Genomic DNA, 17,695 nt, shown 5'->3' with positions numbered 1-17,695 from the left:
ATGAGTATGGAATGTGCCACTTCATTGTGTTGGTAACGTTCTTTTGCACCTGGTAGCTTCTGTGTCACATGGTCTGTTGTGGGTGCGGCTCACAGCTTTATTCTACCTCACAGTGCATTGGTGATACCACTATGGAGGCATGTGAGAGTCCGGCTGTGAGTTGGTTTCTAGCACTGTTCTGACCCTGTTCACACACCATGGGTAGTTGAGTGGTAGTACCCCATGCTTGCTGAGACACCATGACGTGGTGCATGAGGGGCTCCGATATGTTCCTGACTGGAAGATATTGGCAAAGTTCTCAGCTTTTAACATCGGCTTGAAGAATTAGCTAGTATTGTCAGTTGCAAATCATTTTGGTGCATTTTCTGCAGTGATTTGATTTGGTTGAACTCAATGTAAATGTGTTTTTGAATGTAATAAGGTATAGAACAGAAAGACACAATGCAATAAAATCTTGACAGACAAAAAAAAAATCCCAAATTGTATGTAAGAGAAACATTTATTTAAATCTTCACAAGAACACGATTTTACTAAACCAATCAAGAAATAAGAAGTGCAAAAAAAGTAAACATGGATGGTAATCTTCCCAAAACACATTTGTTTACCATGCCAGTACATAAATATCTGCTTATTGAAGAGTATGAGGTGCCCATAACACAATATACCTTAAATCTTTTTATCATTTGCAAAAACACTTTCTACAATATGGAATAAAATATTTCAGTGAGAAAATTGTGTGCAGATAATGAACAGTGCTGCAATTTTCAAAGATCTTCAGAATATACTTTTGATGTTCATGTTCAAGGACTTGGTGCATAGAGCAGTGGCATAATTTTTTATTTCTAGAAGGCCTCATGCACACGACCGTATGTATTTTGCGTTCCACAAAAAAAGGATCCGCAAAAATACGAATGACATCAGTGTGCATTCCGTATTTTGCGGAACGGAAAAACTTGCCCCTAATAGAACAGCACTATCCTTGTCCGTAATGCGGACAATAATAGGACATGTTCTATATTTTTTGGAACGTAAATACGGACATACGGAAATGGAATGCACACGGAGTACCTTCCATCTTTTTGCGGACCCATTGAAATGAAAGGTTCTGTATACGGTCGCAAAAAAAAACTGAATGGACACGGAATAAAATACATTCATGTGCATGAGCCCGAAACATGAGATTTGGTGTGTGTAATACTATTTTCCAGATAATCCATGGTTTTCAAGCAATAGCTGGCAAAAAATCTCATGAAAAGGTTCTTAGATTCATCTTTATACATGGACAGTTCCATTGCTTTAATACATTTAATGTGTGGTTGATCATCCCATTTAAAAAATATGGTTATGTACTAGATTCCAAATAGGCATCCTGCACAAAAAGTCAATGGCATCTGTTTCACATTTGGCCTCAAGTTTAACAAAATCAAAGGTAAACTGTCTGTTATCGGTTGTTATTCTTCTTGAACCAAGAGAATGAATTGCACGCTATAATACTGTATATCAGTTCCAATTGTGTACTTTTATTTGGTGTAAAGTCTTTTATGAGAAAAACATTCATAATCCTTGAATTTTCTGTAGGAGTCGTTGGTTATTATCACAGCTCCTGGAGGCATTGTGGATCTACAGAGCAACACATATGTCCATTCTGTGGGAGGAAAGCAAAACAAATGGTAAAACGAAACATTATATAACTTCATATCTGCTCATTATTAATATCATAGCTTGTCGTAATTCAGTGATGCCATATTTGTCACCAGTAGTGTAGCTCGAAATGACTGGGCCCCACAGCAAATTTTTGAATGGAGCCCTCCTCCCCCAGTAATTTTTTAGCAACTCCTTCATTTCATGCCGCCCCCATTCCTGTGGCTAGTAAAGATCGCTCTCTCAGACCAGGCCCGGCAGCTGTTCCATCCATTTTCTACACTGTCTATACTGTCACTGTATATAATTTCATTATGTAATACTGTTGAGGGGGCCCTGACAAAAACCTTTAGTCCTACTCCTCCTCTTGGATGGGCCCCTTCTGGGTCAGGGCCCCAAAGCAGCCGCTTCCCCTGCTTCCCCTATAGCTACGCCCCTGTTTGTCACATAACTCAAGAAGACATAAGGTATTCCACAACTATCAATGGCGATAATAAGGGTTTTTATGTCTTTGTCTCTTTTCCCACAATTACAGTATAAGGAATTCTCTTTGGAAACATCAATGCAACTTCATACAAGAAAAGTAGAATTTCTAAAGTAAATCATAAACATCTGCTCATGACTAATGTAACTGAAGCTATCTAGCTCAAGACAAATGTAGATAATTAACACAAAATGACAATGTTATAGTTTTATTGGACTGGTGTAATAGGAGTAATCATGGGTAAAGTTGGTCAACGTTTTGTGGCAACAGAAGATAAATGTGGCTGGCTCAACTTAAACTTCAAGACAGAGTGTTCTTCCAATGAATTACTGCCTACCTAGGCGGTGTATGCCAAACCACTGGGGAATGGATCTCAAGGTACCAGAGGTAATCCCAGTGGCTCATCAGGTTTATACTATTTTACGAATGTGGTGGTTAAAATAGTTATTTATATTTTTAGTTTGGATTTTATGATTGCATAGTTTGAGTGATTTTCTTAAAGGCTATGTTCACCATGAGACTTTTTTTATTTATAAATTCTAATTATCTTTGTCTAAAAATAATTTTGCAAATTGGTCCTTATTAAAATTTTTCATCAGTTTGTCTTCTACAACCTTCGGGTTTCACTGACTCTGCAGACTGTTGTTTCTGCTTTTAGGTAGCGGGTCTGATGGCTCGATCTGTGGCCCTTATGTCTGGTCTCCTAGTAGTTCATAAACACTAATTTAGGGTTAAATTCTTATCAGCATAATCATAATCTAGAGTATTACAATTATATAATACTATCTCCTATCGATAGGATATATTAGATTTGTGGAAGTCTGACTGCTGGTACCCAGGGGCTTGCTTAAGGTGTTTGGGACCCAGGGCAGGTCCTTTCTCTTTCACCCCCCCATACTTTAAAACATTGTGCCCTCTCACAGTAGTTATGCTCCCATTGTTCCCCATCACAGTAGTAATGCCCCCTCAGAGTAGTCATGCCCTCATTGCACCCCTTCTCAGTAGTTATGCCCGCATTGCGTCCCTTCACAGTAGTTATGCCCGCATTGCGTCCTCTCACAGTAGTTATGCCCATATTGTGCCCTCCTCACAGTAGTTATGCCTACACTGTGCCCCCTCAGGGTAGTTATGGCCACATTGTGCCCCCTCATAGTATTTATGAGCCCTCTATGTCGTCTTAGTCTTAAGTGTAGCTATGCCCTCTGTGCCCCCTTCACATTAGTAATGCCCTCTCTGTGCCCCCTTCACAGTAGTAGTGGCCTCTCTGTGCCCCCTTCAGTATCACTGCCCTCTTTGTGCCCCTTCACAGTATTAATCTCCTCTATGTGCCCCCTTCACAGTAGTAATGCCCTTCTCTGTGCCCCTCAGTGTTAAAATAAAAAAAACAGTAACCACTCACTTTTTATCCCCCCTTTCTTGTTACACTACTGCTTGTACCCTCCAACAATCACAAAAATGGGGATCCCGAACTCAAGGCTCCCCCAAATGTGTGGGGCAGCAGGTTAAGCATGCTCACTGCCACTATATTCATCTTTATGGTACTGCCAAAGGTAGCTGATTACTAGCTCTTGGCAATTTATGGCAGCAGCTGTCCCATAGAGATGCATGGAGTGGCAATGCACGTTTGACATGTTGCTCCATTCATTTTGGGGGTCCACATAAGGTAGACCGTCCCTGTCCCCATTCTTGAGACGGACGGGGGGGGGGGGGGGGGGGGATCCTAGCAGTAAGACCAATCTAGCAAGAATCCCCAAGGATGACTTGATGTAAGAGTGAGTTCTTCTGATCCGTCAGAAGAATCCAAATTAAAAATAAAAAAATGCATGCAGGACTTTTTCTCCAATCAAGAAAAACTCATCTTTGACGGAACATGCATACTGATGCAAACTGATCAGAACTAATGCTCAAAATAACGGATCAGTTTTTTCTTTTTCTGCTCTGATGGTTCAGAAGAACGAAAAGCTAAATGGTGATGTGTACTCACCATAAACAGAATACCCCTTCAAATACATTTCCATTGACTCACAGAAAGAATAGTGCAGAATAAGTAAAAACCTGAAGATTGTTGTTCTGCCCAGCAGGGTTAAGGAAAACTCTATTTCACATCTGCTTTAGTTTTGCTATTTCTGTAAAACAATAACCCACAAAAAATGGATCCTGTCTGTGGAGCATACGCCTTCACTCAGTCAGTGGATGTAAAACAGAGATGACACGTCAATGGAATACTTGCATGTCTTCTGTGTTTTGTACCCACTCCTACTTTTGGCTACCAAATCAGAAGCCAATTCTGATGGGACTATACAGGCCTTACAGCTGCTACACAGACAGGATCCGTTGTGAGTCTCATTTTTCCTTCCTTCTGACAGATCAGAAGAAAGGTCAAATAAATGATTGTCAGCCAGGCCGAAAGGCAAAATAGTGGCCCAGTCATGAATAGTGATGAGCGGCATAGGCAATATTCGAATTTCGTGAATTGTTGGCCGAATATTCGCCATAAATTCGCAAATTCAAGAATTCGTGATCTCCAGTCATTGTTTACTTGATTGCGAAAAAACGGCGATGTAATATATTTGTGATAAATTCGTGATTAGAATATTCAACACTATTCACGAATATAAATATATAGCACTATATTCTAAATATTTGCAAATTCTTGAAGTGGCGATATTAAAATTTGTGATTCGAATATTCACACTCAACACTAGTCATGAAGTGGGGAGGGTGAGAACAGCATGAAAAGTCCACAGAGTGGCCCTATGACATAGTGATGAGGTGGAATTAGCATGAGGAGGCCACAAAATGTCACAATGACAGAATCTGAAGGTGGCGGCAGCAGCAGGAGGCCACAGAGTGGCACACTGACCGAGTCTGGAGGTGGCGACAGTAACAGCATCAGGAGGATACCACAGAGTTGCAAGGTGACATAGTGTGTAGAGGGCAGCAGCATGAGGAGACCACAGAGTGGCAAGGTGACATAGTTTGGAGGTGGTGGCAGCATCCAGAGACCACAGAGTGGCAAGATGACATAGTGTGGAGATGGCAGTAGCAGCAGCAGCATCAGGAGACCACAGTGTGGCAAGGTGACATAGTGTGGAGATGGCAGCAGCAGCATTAGGAGACCACAGAGTGGCAAGGTGACAATGTGGAGATGGCAGTAGCAGCAGCAGCAGCATCAGGAGACCACAGTGTGGCAAGGTGACATAGTGTGGAGATGGCAGCAGCATGAGGAGACCACAGAGTGGCAAGGTGACATAGTTTGAAGGTGGCGGCAGCATCAGGAGGCCACAGAGTGGCAAGGTGAAATAGTGTGGAGATGGCAGTAGCAGCAGCATCAGGAGACCACAGAGTGGCAAGGTGACATAATGTGGCGATGGCAGTAGCAGCAGCATGAGGAGACCACAGAGTGGCAAGGTGACATATTATGCAGATAGCAGCAGGATACCACAGAGTGGCAAGGTGACACAATGCGGATATGGCAGCAGCATGAGGAGACCACAGAGTGGCAAGGTGACAATGTGTAGATGGCAGTAGCAGCAGCAGCATCAGGAGGATACCACAGAGTGGCAAGGTGACGTAGTGTGGAGTTGGCAGCAGCATGAGGATACCACAGAGTGGCAAGGTGACATAATGTGGAGATGGCAGCAGCAGGATACCACAGAGTGGCAAGGTGACATAGTTTGGAAGTGGCGCCAGCATCAGGAGACCACAGAGTGGCAAGATGGCAGTAGCAGCAGCATCAGCATCCGGAGACCACAGAGTGGCAAGGTGACATAGTGTGGATATGGCAGTAGCAGCATCAGGAGACCAATAGAGTTGAGCGCGAATATTCGAATCGCGAATTTTAATTGCGAATATTGCCACTTTGAGAATTCGAGAATATTTAGAATATAGTGCTATATACAGTACAGACCAAAAGTTTGGACACGCCTTCTCATTCAAAGAGTTTTCTTTATTTTCATGACTATGAAAATTGTAGATTCACACTGAAGGCATCAAAACTATGAATTAACACATGTGGATTAATATACATAACAAACAAGTGTGAAACAACTGAAAATATGTCATATTCTAGGTTCTTCAAAGTAGCCACCTTTTGCTTTGATTACTGCTTTGCACACTCTTGGCATTCTCTTGATGAGCTTCAAGAGGTAGTCCCCTGAAATGGTTTTCCCTTCACAGGTGTGCCCTGTCAGGTTTAATAAGTGGGATTTCTTGCCTTATAAATGGGGTTGGGACCATCAGTTGCGTTGAGGAGAAGTCAGGTGGATACACAGCTGATAGTCCTACTGAATAGACTGTTAGAATTTGTATTATGGCAAGAAAAAAGCAGCTAAGTAAAGAAAAACGAGTGGCCATCATTACTTTAAGAAATGAAGGTCAGTCAGTCAGCCGAAAAATTGGGAAAACTTTGAAAGTAAGGGCTATTTGACCATGAAGGAGAGTGATGGGGTGCTGCGCCAGATGACCTGGTCTCCACAGTCACCGGACCTGAACCCAATCGAGATGGTTTGGGGTGAGCTGGACCGCAGAGTGAAGGCAAAAGGGCCAACAAGTGCTAAGCATCTCTGGGAACTCCTTCAAGACTGTTGGAAGACCATTTCAGGGGACTACCTCTTGAAGCTCATCAAGAGAATGCCAAGAGTGTGCAAAGCAGTAATCAAAGCAAAAGGTGGTTACTTTGAAGAACCTAGAATGTGACATATTTTCAGTTGTTTCACACTTGTTTGTTATGTATATAATTCCACATGTGTTAATTCATAGTTTTGATGCCTTCATAGTCATGAAAATAAAGAAAACTCTGAATGAGAAGGTGTGTCCAAACTTTTGGTCTGTACTGTATATTGAATATTGTAATTGCAAATTTATTACGAATATATCACATTGCCGATTTTTGCAATCAAGTAAACAATGACTGGAGATCACTAATTCTCGAATTTGCGAATTTATGGCAAATATTCGGCCAAAAATTTGCGAAATATCGCAAATTCGAATATTGCCTATGCCGTTCATCACTAGAGACCACATAGTAGCAGGATGACATAATGTGTAGATGGCAGTAGCAGCAACATCAGGAGGATACCACAGAGTGGCAAGGTGACATAATGTGGAGATGGCAGCAGCATGAGGAGACCACAGAGTGCCAAGGTGACATAATGTGGAGATGGCAGCAGCATCAGGATACCAGAGTGGCAAGGTGACATAGTGTGGATATGGTAGCAGCATGAGGAGACCACAGAGTGGCAAGGTGACATAGTTTGGAGGTGGCAGCAGCTGCAAGAGACCACAGAGTGGCAAGGAGACATAGTTTGTAGATGGCAGCATCAGCTGCATCAGGAGACCACAAAGTGACCTGGTAACAGAGTAGGGCGGTGGGTGGCAATACCAGTACCCGCTGATGAAGGTGGGTGAAATAAGGAGCACTTGGCATCAGATGTGTGGCATCAGGTGGGTTGCAGCATCAGAGTAGTAGTTGAGGCAGGTAGCCAGAAGAAACCAGTCTCTTTTATCGAATTGTTGGTGTGGCACCATGTATGATCTAGTCTGATGCATCAGGAATTGGTGGTTGTAAATCCTGGCTGATCCACGCCTGATTCATCTTGACAAAGATTAGTCTCTCCACATTTTGGACATGCAAGTTCTCCTTGGGGTAACTATGGCCCCCGCCGCACTAAAAACCCGCTCTGATGCCACACTACTGGCCAGGCAGGACAGTTTTTCCAGGGCAAACTCTGCTAGTTGCGGCCACAAATCCAGTTTGGCTACCCAGTAGCCCAGCGGATCTTCAATGTTGGGTGGCAGGCTACTGTCCAAGTATGCCACCACCTGCTGGCTCAGGTTTTGCTCTTAATGTCCCCCAATGTGGGCATGGAACAATTAGATGCAGAGGCACTGAGTACCTTGGAGTCGGATAGATCCATGATCATCAAGCAGTCCGACAAGGGAGGAAACTTGGTGATCATGGATCATGACTCTTACTCTGGGATGTGTTTGGACCTCCTGAAAGATGGAGGGGGGTACCGGATCCTGTCGGGAGACCCGACTGATGTGTTCAGGGAAAGGCTTAGGTCGATTCTTCAATTTGGCCTGGGCAATAAGACCATTGGCAAGGCCGAATATGAATTTTTGTTACCCACAGCTCTACAAATAGCTACCTTCTATAGCCTCCCAAAGGTACACAAGGGGAAAAATCCCCTCAAGGGTCGCCCGATAGTCTCCGGTATCAATTCCCTCACCCAAAACAGTGGGGTATATATAGATCAAGTGATGAGAGAATGTGTTCTCTCACTGGCTTCGTACACAAGAGATACAATGGACTTTTTCAATAAAGTAGAGTCCCTAATTGTCGAACCATCTGTATTGCTCGCAAACATAGACGTTGAGTCTTTATACAGTAGCATTCCACACGAAAAGGGATTAATAGCAATCAAGTATTTTCTCAGTACGAGAGGGACACATTTTAGAAATCACAACCAATTTATTCTCTGCCTACTGGAATATGTCTTAAAACACAACTATTTCTTGTTCAGGGTGCGATTTTACCACCAGCTTAGGGAGACGGCGATGGGGTGCGCATGTGCCCCCACATACTCCAACCTCTTCCTGGGCTGGTGGGAGGACAACATTGTCTTACCTGGCCACACAACATGGTGGCAAGATAAAATCACCTTCTGGACAAGATACATCAATTATGTTTTTGTGTTGTGGAATGGAACAAGAGATGAGTTCACGAATTTCGTTGATGCTCCTAACACCAACGAGATCGGACTTAGATTTACTTCTGAGATCCATACCGAATGTATACGTTTCTTGGATGTAAAAATCTACAAGCAGGGGGAAAGGTTAACAAGTAATGCGTTTAGGAAATCCACAGCAACAAATGCTATCTTACGATGGGAAAGCTACCACCCGCCCCCACTTAAGAGGGACATACCCAGAGGACAGTATCTGCGCTTGCGCAGAAATTGCTCATCTCTGGAGGACTTCCATCTGGAATCTAAAAAATTATACACTACTAGAGGCCGGCCGGAAGTGAGGTCGCGGCGTGCATTCCACGGGTCGGAAGGGCCTGAGGAGCGCGGACTTTTAAAGAACAGGATTCCCCCTATATTCCACTGCCATATCGATCCTGGGAGGAGGCAGTCATGATACGAGCTGGGAGCATAACCGTAAGTGCACACGAATGTCTTTGGATTTTGAAGCAAAGAGTATGACCTTTGATCAAGGGTCTCTCTGGATGCATCTTCACCTGTATCTAGTACAAGTTTCTTACTATATCTGTTGGATTACAGGTAGCAGCCCCTACCATCAAAATAGGAGCTAGCGGATCCCCAGCACGCATCTGATAAGGTCTGTTGCACCATTATTGTTTATGACATGTGCAATAATTATTTAGGACGACAAATAGAAAGTCATGATAGAAGCTGGGAGCATAACCACAGCAGCGCCTACCATTAAAATAGGAGCTAGCGGATACCCAGCCAATATCTGATAAGGTCTGTTGTACCATCACTGATTATGACGTCTGCAATATCTATATAAGACGACAAATAGAATAACGTATATACGGTGATTATATCATCTACCTAGACACTGCAATAAGTGTCACTGAATATATCACTGGATAGACATTGTTATTATACTGGAACCGAGACCCCCTGAGGAGCCCTTGAATGGGCGAAACGCGTTGGGGCATTGTATTGTACAACAATCATCTTTGTTGTGGCAGCATCATATTTGTGTTAATTGTTTACATTACACTATTCCTGTTAGGGTGTTACAGGGAAAGGAGAGAAGGTACACGGACAGGGAACCCCACCATCAGGGTGACCCCTGGGCAAAGGTTAGTGTGTATTAGGGAATGAATTCACACACTAACCATTGATCTTCTAATTCACATTGTACACTGTGTAAGTCTGTATTGTTTGTATGTCATAAGCGTGGCCGATGCTAATGTAGAATAAGAGGAGCCGGCCGGAGGCCTGCACCATCTGCATGATACAAGCCACCAACAAGGGGCATTTATTTTAAAGATTAATAATAAAAGTATATTTTAAAAGGGTTCGAAAATTAACTGTAGAGAGAATATTGATGAGAGGACCTATAATATCTCAAAACATAATAACAAAACGCAATAACACCTGCTCCAGGTCTACCTGCTGCTGCTGGTGAGTAGTTTCTTCACTATGCGGTTCACTATTCTGGTACTGCTCCTGCCACCCCACCCTTCCCCAGCAGCCATGGAAGTGGAACGTGAGCGCAGAGGCCCCCCGGTCAGACCTGCAAGAGGATGGATGATGGCGCAGATAGGTAGCGGCCAACTGACTACATAGGATGTCTCTGTAGTAGTTCAGTTTGTCCTCCCTCTCGGTGGGTGTAAAAAAGGCCCCCATTCTGGATTGGTAGCGAGGGTCCAACAAGGTGGAGAGCCAGAAGTCATCCCTCTGCCGAATGGTAACAATTTGGTGAGCATGCATCGTGCCATTTGTGCAAGTGACTCGGAGGGACTCCCTGCCTCCATCTCCACTGCACACTGTCACGGTGTATCCGAGTCCTCTGTCTTGTCTTCCTAATCGCCCTGTAGCTCCTCTGGCTGCTCCTGCTCTTCCTCTCCTGTCAGCTGAGTAGAAAAACCACCCATTTGTCTACACATTGCCTGTGCTCCAATGTCCTCCTCCCCCTCCTCCTCCTCTTCCAGTTCAGCCCCCACAGGGCTCATGTGGCCGTGAGATCGAGGCGCCACGTCTCCTGTCCCCTGACCAGCCATAGTTACCAGCATCTGTTCCAGGACATGAAGCAGAGGAATGAAATCGTTCATCCCGTAGTCCTGGCGACTGACAAATAACGTGGCCTCCTCAAAGGGCCTGAGCAAATGGCAGGTGTCACGCATCAGCTGCCACTGGCTGACATCGAAGTTATACAGTGGAGTACTCCTATCTGCTTGTATCATCAAGAAATCGTTGATGACCTTTCTCTGTTCGTATAGTTGGTCCAACATATGTAGGGTGGAATTCCAACTGGTGGAAATGTCGCTTATCAGCCTATTTTGGGGGATGCCATTCTGCCTCTGCAGTTCAAGGAGGGTGTGCTTGCCCGTGTACGAGTGGCTGAAGTGCATGGAAAGTTTCTTGGCCATTTTTAGGATGTGTTGCAGATGGGTGGAAGACTTCAGGAACCGCTTGACAACCAGATTGAACACGTGTGCCATGCAGGGCACATGGCTCAGCCTTCCTTGTCGCAGCGCCGACACCATGTTCTTCCCATTGTCAGTCAGCATGGTTCCGATTTTCAGTCAATGCAGAGAAAGCCAGGATTCGATTTCTTGATGCATCACACGGAGTAGTTCCTCCCCTGTGTGATTCCATCCGCCAAGGCAATCCAGGTGCAGAACAGATTGACACCACCAAGCCCTACACATGTGGTATGCTGGAGGGGCACTGTGACTTGTCCCTGCAGTGGAGGCTGAGGACACGGTGAAGGATGTGGAGGCAGAGGTGGACATTTTCACAGGACCAACGGCATGATAACGTGGAGAGCGGAAGTGGTGGGACCTGGCCAAGTTGCTGGTATGTCTGTGCAGGAACCACATTCACCCAGTGGGCCGTAAAGGACATGTAGTGTCCCTGATCGTAGTTACAGTTCTACACATTGCTGCTGGCGTGCACTTAGGCAGACACCGACAGGCTCAAGGACTGGCTCACATTCTGTTCTACATATTTGTGCAGGGCTGGTACTGCCTTTTCGCAAAGAAATGATGGCTTGGGACTCTCCACCTCGGCTCGGCACAAGCCATCAGTTCTATGAAAGGTGCATAGTCCACCACTTGAAATGGGAGGGACTGCAGCACCAGCAACTTGGACAGCAGCATGTTCAGCTTCTGCGCTGTTGGATGCGTGAACGCATACTGTTGTCTCTTGGCAATCGCTTCGGTGATCGATTGCTGGCGGAATGACTGACGAGGAGTAGAAGTAGCAGGAGCATCAGAACTAGCAGACGATGGGAATGACAGACAGCTCCCTTCGCCTGAGGTGGTGGAGCCTTGACTGCCTGAAATCGGGTGGGGCGTGCTACTGGGTGATGCAGCAGGCTGGACCACCACATCGGAGCCACGTTTCTCCCAGGCCACTGCATGGCGACGCTGCATATGTTGACACAGGGCCGTAGTGCAAACATTGGCACCCTGGCCACGCTTCACCTTCTGCCCACATATTAGACATGTGGCCACGCTAACCTCCTGTGACAGCTTAATAAAAAACTCCCACACTGCCAAGTAGGTGATTTTCCCCCCAACTGACTGATTGCTATCGCTGCTGCTTCCGTGATCCCCTGTACAACTACTTCCTGGGCAGGTAGTCTGCTGCGAAGCAGGTGGTCTACCCTGGGCACGTTTGGCTCCCGACCTGCAACTGCTGCCACCCTGTTGACTCCCAGCCATGCTACCACGCTGCTGGCTCAGCCGCTGCCTTACAAGCAAGCTGCCACCCTCTTCTTCTGATGATGATAAAGCCCCTTCTGCACCCGGCTCCCAAGTGCGATCGGCTTCATCATCATCAAGTAGGGTCTGCACGTCACTGATGTCCTCCTCAACGGTCTCTGGATCAGGAGCCTGACCGCTCGCAACACAAATCTCCTGCGCCACTCTCCTCATCACTACTTGCCTGCCTAGCAGAGGAAGCGGTGGATGTCTCCTTGAGATCTTGACTGGGCAGTAGCTGCTGACTGTCCTCTAGCAGCTCATCCTTGCTGTATAGTGGAGCTGAGCCCACAGCATACAATACTTCTGTGGCTGAGGGAACAGAAAAGGACAGAGGCAGGTTGAGGACAGGTGAGGGCACAGGGCCTGCTCCCGGGCTATGCTATTTGCCAACTAAGGGATTTGTCTGTTGAACCCACCGACTGTTGGCTGTGGGTATGTGATGTCACTTGGGATGATGTGGATGACCGAGTTAACCAATCAAGAACCGCTGGGTTGCTGGTCAAGACACGACCGCAAGATGACACCGGGAGCTCATACCTCTCGCTGCGACTCCTGCTGTCACGCCCCCTTACTCTGCTGCGACCTCTGCTTGCGCCCCAAACATTCAGGCCTCTGCCACTCCCTGTTCATGACCTGGCACTTCTCTGCCTGACATACTTGTAGCTGAACTACACAAATTAAACGGAAATTAACCTGTTCCGGACATAAGGCGTCTCGATTCTTAAGGACACAGGGCGTACCGGTACGTCCTATGTATTTCCGATCACCGGCGGTGATCGGAACCCGGTGCCTGCTGAAATCAATCAGCAGGAACCCAGGGTCAATGCCTAGGGGGGTCCTGCGACCCCCCCGTATCGGCGATCGCAGAAAACCACAGGTCAATTCAGACCTGCGGTTTGCAGCGCTTTCGGGAGGTTTCTGATCTGATATTTTATGTTTAACCCCCCCCTGCAGCCCTCTGTGTTATGTGCCGATCATCCGCCCGCCCCCTCTCTCAGGATGGCCGAGCGGTTTGCAAAGTGTCAGCACATTGCTGACACTCTGCTTGAAACGCCTGACATCTGTGCTGGCACAGATGTCAGGCGTTTAAACCCTTCTATGCCGCGGTCTGTAGTAGGGACCGCTGAATGGAAGATGTTAAGAGGGAGGGAGCTCCCTCCCTCTGCCATCGGGGGCTGCTGTGCCTTTTCAGCCCCCGATGGGAGAGGGAGGGGGCCCCCTCCCTCCCATCACCCACTGCTCTGCTGTGGCAGCGAGTGATGGTTACCATGGCAACCGGACGCCTTCACAGGCGTCCGGCTGTCCATGGTGCTGATCAGATATCTACTAAAGGCAGAAGTCTAATCAGACTTTGTAAAGTGAAAATACAGTACAGTACACTATATAGTGTACTGTACTGTATTATACAGACATCAGACCCACTGGATCTTCAAGAACCAAGTGGGTCTGGGTCAAAAAAATGTTAAAAAAAAGTGGGGGAAAAAAGGAAAAATAAAAAAGCACATTTATCACTGATTAAAAATGAAAAAAATAAAATTCCCTACACATGTTTGATATCACTGCGTCCGTAACGACCTGATCTATAAAGCGGTCATGTTACTTTCTCCGCACGGTGAACGCCATAAAAAAAAGAAATTATGAAATTTTAATTTTGCCCACCTTACTTCCCAAAAAAGGTAATAAAAGTGATCAGAGAAATCGTATGTACGCCAAATCGTATGTACGCCAAAATAGTACCAATCAAACCATCACCTCATCCCGCAAAAAATGAGCCCCTACATGAGACAATGGCCCAAAAAATAAAATAAACTATGGCTCTCAGACTATGGAGACACTAAAACATGATTTTTTTTTGTTTCAAAAATGATATTATTGTGTAAAACTTACATAAATAAAAAAAAGTATACATATTAGGTATCGCCGCGTACGTAATAACTTGCTCTATAAAAATATCACATGACCTAACCCCTCAGATGAATACCGTAAAAAAACAAAAGGTGTAAAAAAAATGCCTTTTTTTGTCACTTTACATCACAAAAAGTCTAATAGCAAGCGATCAAAAAGTCACACGCACCCCAAAATAGTGCCAATGAAACCGTCATCTCATTTTATCAATAGAGTGAGGGCTTAGTCCATATGTTATGCTTGCATCTATTTTTATAGTGTATTAATTTCTGTGACTGTATAAATGTAGCCATGTACATCGGCAACATTCATTGTCATATCGTGTTTTTTTTTTTTTTCGGAAATTAAAACACCCCTAAAAAGCAACGAATATATTTACTTAACTAGTGTTGATTGAGCACCAAAGTGCTCGGGTGCTCGAGCAGAACACCTCGGGATGCTCGGGTGAGCACCCGAGCACAATGGAAATCAATGGGAGAACCTGAGCATTAAAACAGGCACCCCCTGCTCTGAAGAGAGGAGGATGTCTGGTTCACATGAAAAGGTTAGAAATTTATGGAAACACCATTGAAATGGTTCGGGAACAGCATGGGGAGGATGTCTGGATGCATCTTGCACTCCCAGGTCGTTGCTGGGAACAATGTTGTCCGAGTAGTACGCCACTTTTACAGACTGACAATAATACGCACAAAACTGAAGATAAAATAGATTTTAGAGGAAAAATTGTTAGGAAACATTCTTTCCTGTATATTTACTTGTATATAAAGTGCAAGTGCTGACAAAAATTACAAGAAGAGGCACTACGATACAACCTGTATATCACATAATGGAGGGCCTCATTCACATTGTGGTACAATTGTTCAGGTGGTGGGACTCCTACACTCATAAAGCCTATGCACTTAAGTGAAAGGGCTGCCAAAAATTACAAGGAACCTGCACTCCAATACACCCTTTATTACACATAAAGGAGGGCATCATACACACCCTTGAAAAATTATGATTGATAGTCTGCTGGTGACCCTCTAAAACATTAGGGGCGAGGGCCTGCTGCTGAGCTGACACTCTAAAACATTAGGAGAGAGGGCAGCCTAATAAGCATGTTGATATGATGGAGGAGAAGGAGGAGGACTAGAAAAGGAAGACTGAACCATATACACTTTTTTGTGGTGAAAGGGGTGCCTGGGAATACAGTGTATTCAATACACCATAAAAACAACATTTAAAGTGCCTTTATGTTCAGCCGCTTTCCTCAGCATTTTCAGTTGACAGGTGGATGCGCTTATCAGTTATTATGCCCCAGCAGCACTAAATACCCGCTCTGACAAAACGCTGGCGGCAGGGCAGGCCAGCACCTACAAGGCGTAGTTCGTGCCATGTGTCCAGCTTGGACACCCAATAGTTGTAAGGCACAGAGGGATCATTGAGGATGCAGACTCAGTCTGCTACGTACTCCTTCACCATCTTCCAAAAGGTTTCCCTCCTTGTGACAGTAGGCCGCGCATCAGGATGAAGGCGCTGGCGGGGTGTCATGAAACTGTCCCAGGCCTTGGAGAGTGTTGCCCTGCCTCTGTTGGAACTGCTGTGTGTTCCCCTCGTCTCCCCTCCTTGGTTGCCCAAGGAACTACGTACTCTTCAGCCAGCATTGTCAGCTGGAAATTTTTAGAGCATTTTTCCACAAGGACCTGGACCAAGGACACTTGCACCATTTTGCAAGTCCTCTCCACCACAGGAATGAGAGATGAGAAGTTCTCTTTGTAGAGGGGGTCAAGAAGGGTGAATAACCAGTAATCAGTGTTCGCCAAAATGCATACAGCGCAAGGGTCACGGGAAGGCCAGCATAACATAAAGTTGTCCATGTGTGCCAGAGTCCCAACAGACAAGATTTCGCTGTCCTCATCAGGAGGATGACTCTCAATCTCCTCATCCTCTTCCTACTCTTCTGCTCATCCACGCTGAACCGATGGAATAAACCTGCTATGGGTACTACCCTCTGTAGCGGAGGCAACTGTCTCCTGCTCCTCTTCCTCCTCCTCATCCAATTCGCGAAGAGAAGACGAAATGAGGGTGGTCTGGCTATCACCCTGTGTACTGTCTTTCCCCATTTCCACCTCTTCCACATACAAAGCGTCTTCCTTCAATGTGAGCAGTGAGAATTTTAGTAGACACAGAAGTGGGATGGTTATGCTGATAATAGCAGCATCGCCGCTCACCATCTGTGTTGATTCCTCAAAGTTGCGTAAAACCTCACAGAGGTCAGACATCCATGCCCACTCGTTGCTTGTGAAGAGCGTCAGCTGACTGGAAAGGCGACGACCATGTTGCAGCTGGTATTCCACTACTGCTCTCTGCTGCTCACAAAGCCTGGCCAACATGTGGAACATGGAGTTTATAGCGCGTGGTCACATCGCACAACAGTCGGCGAGCTGGCAAATGCAAGCGCTGCCAGACCGGCGGCAGCTGTAGATGACTTGCGGAAATGTGCACACACGCGGCGCACCCTCACCAGTAGCTCAGGCAAATTGGGGTAGATTTTGAGAAACCGCTGAACCACTAAGTTTAACATGTGGGCTAGGCCACCAAGTTATGGCCATTATCAGACACAACCATGCCTGGTTGTAGGTTGAGCAGATAATGGCCAATAGGATAGAGAAGGAGCTCATAGGGTAAGTAAATTCAGCAAATCTAATTTCTAATAGAAGAAATGGTTTGCTCACCTATTGCGGTTGCATCAATTGGATGCAACTGCAATGGAGATTGAGTGTAGATGAGTGACGGTTGGTGCAGCCTACAGTCGTGGCCAAAAGTTTTGAGAATTACATAAATATTGGAAATTGGAAAAGTTGCTGCTTAAGTTTTTATAATAGCAATTTGCATATACTCCAGAATGTTATGAAGAGTGATCAGATTAATTGCATAGTCCTTCTTTGCCATGAAAATTTACTTAATCCCACTGCATTTCATTGCTGTCATTAAAGGACCTGCTGAGATCATTTCAGTAATCGTCTTGTTAACTCAGGTGAGAATGTTGACGAGCACAAGGTTGGAGATCATTATGTCAGGCTGATTGGGTTAAAATGGCATACTTGACATGTTAAAAGGAGGGTGATGCTTGAAATCATTGTTCTTCCATTGTTAACCATGGTGACCTGCAAAGAAACGCGTGCAGCCATCATTGCGTTGCATAAAAATGG

The 17,695-nt window shown here is 45.4% G+C and overlaps 1 protein-coding gene across 1 annotated transcript in view; it reads right to left on the bottom strand.

The window, feature by feature from the left end:
- Positions 1 to 1,313: 1,313 nt before the first annotated feature.
- NELL2 (neural EGFL like 2) overlaps positions 1,314 to 17,695 on the bottom strand; it is a 391,676-nt gene continuing 375,294 nt past the window's right edge. The window contains exon 20 of the mRNA XM_040410664.1: positions 1,314 to 1,645. Within this exon, the coding sequence (XP_040266598.1) occupies positions 1,595 to 1,645 (51 nt within the window). The 3' untranslated portion in view covers positions 1,314 to 1,594. The remainder of the gene's footprint in view (positions 1,646 to 17,695) is intronic.

The sequence above is a fragment of the Bufo bufo genome, chromosome 1 (genome assembly GCF_905171765.1).
Source record: "Bufo bufo chromosome 1, aBufBuf1.1, whole genome shotgun sequence".
In the NCBI taxonomy this organism is placed as follows: domain Eukaryota; kingdom Metazoa; phylum Chordata; class Amphibia; order Anura; family Bufonidae; genus Bufo; species Bufo bufo.
This window is presented reverse-complemented; position numbering and strand designations above follow the sequence as displayed.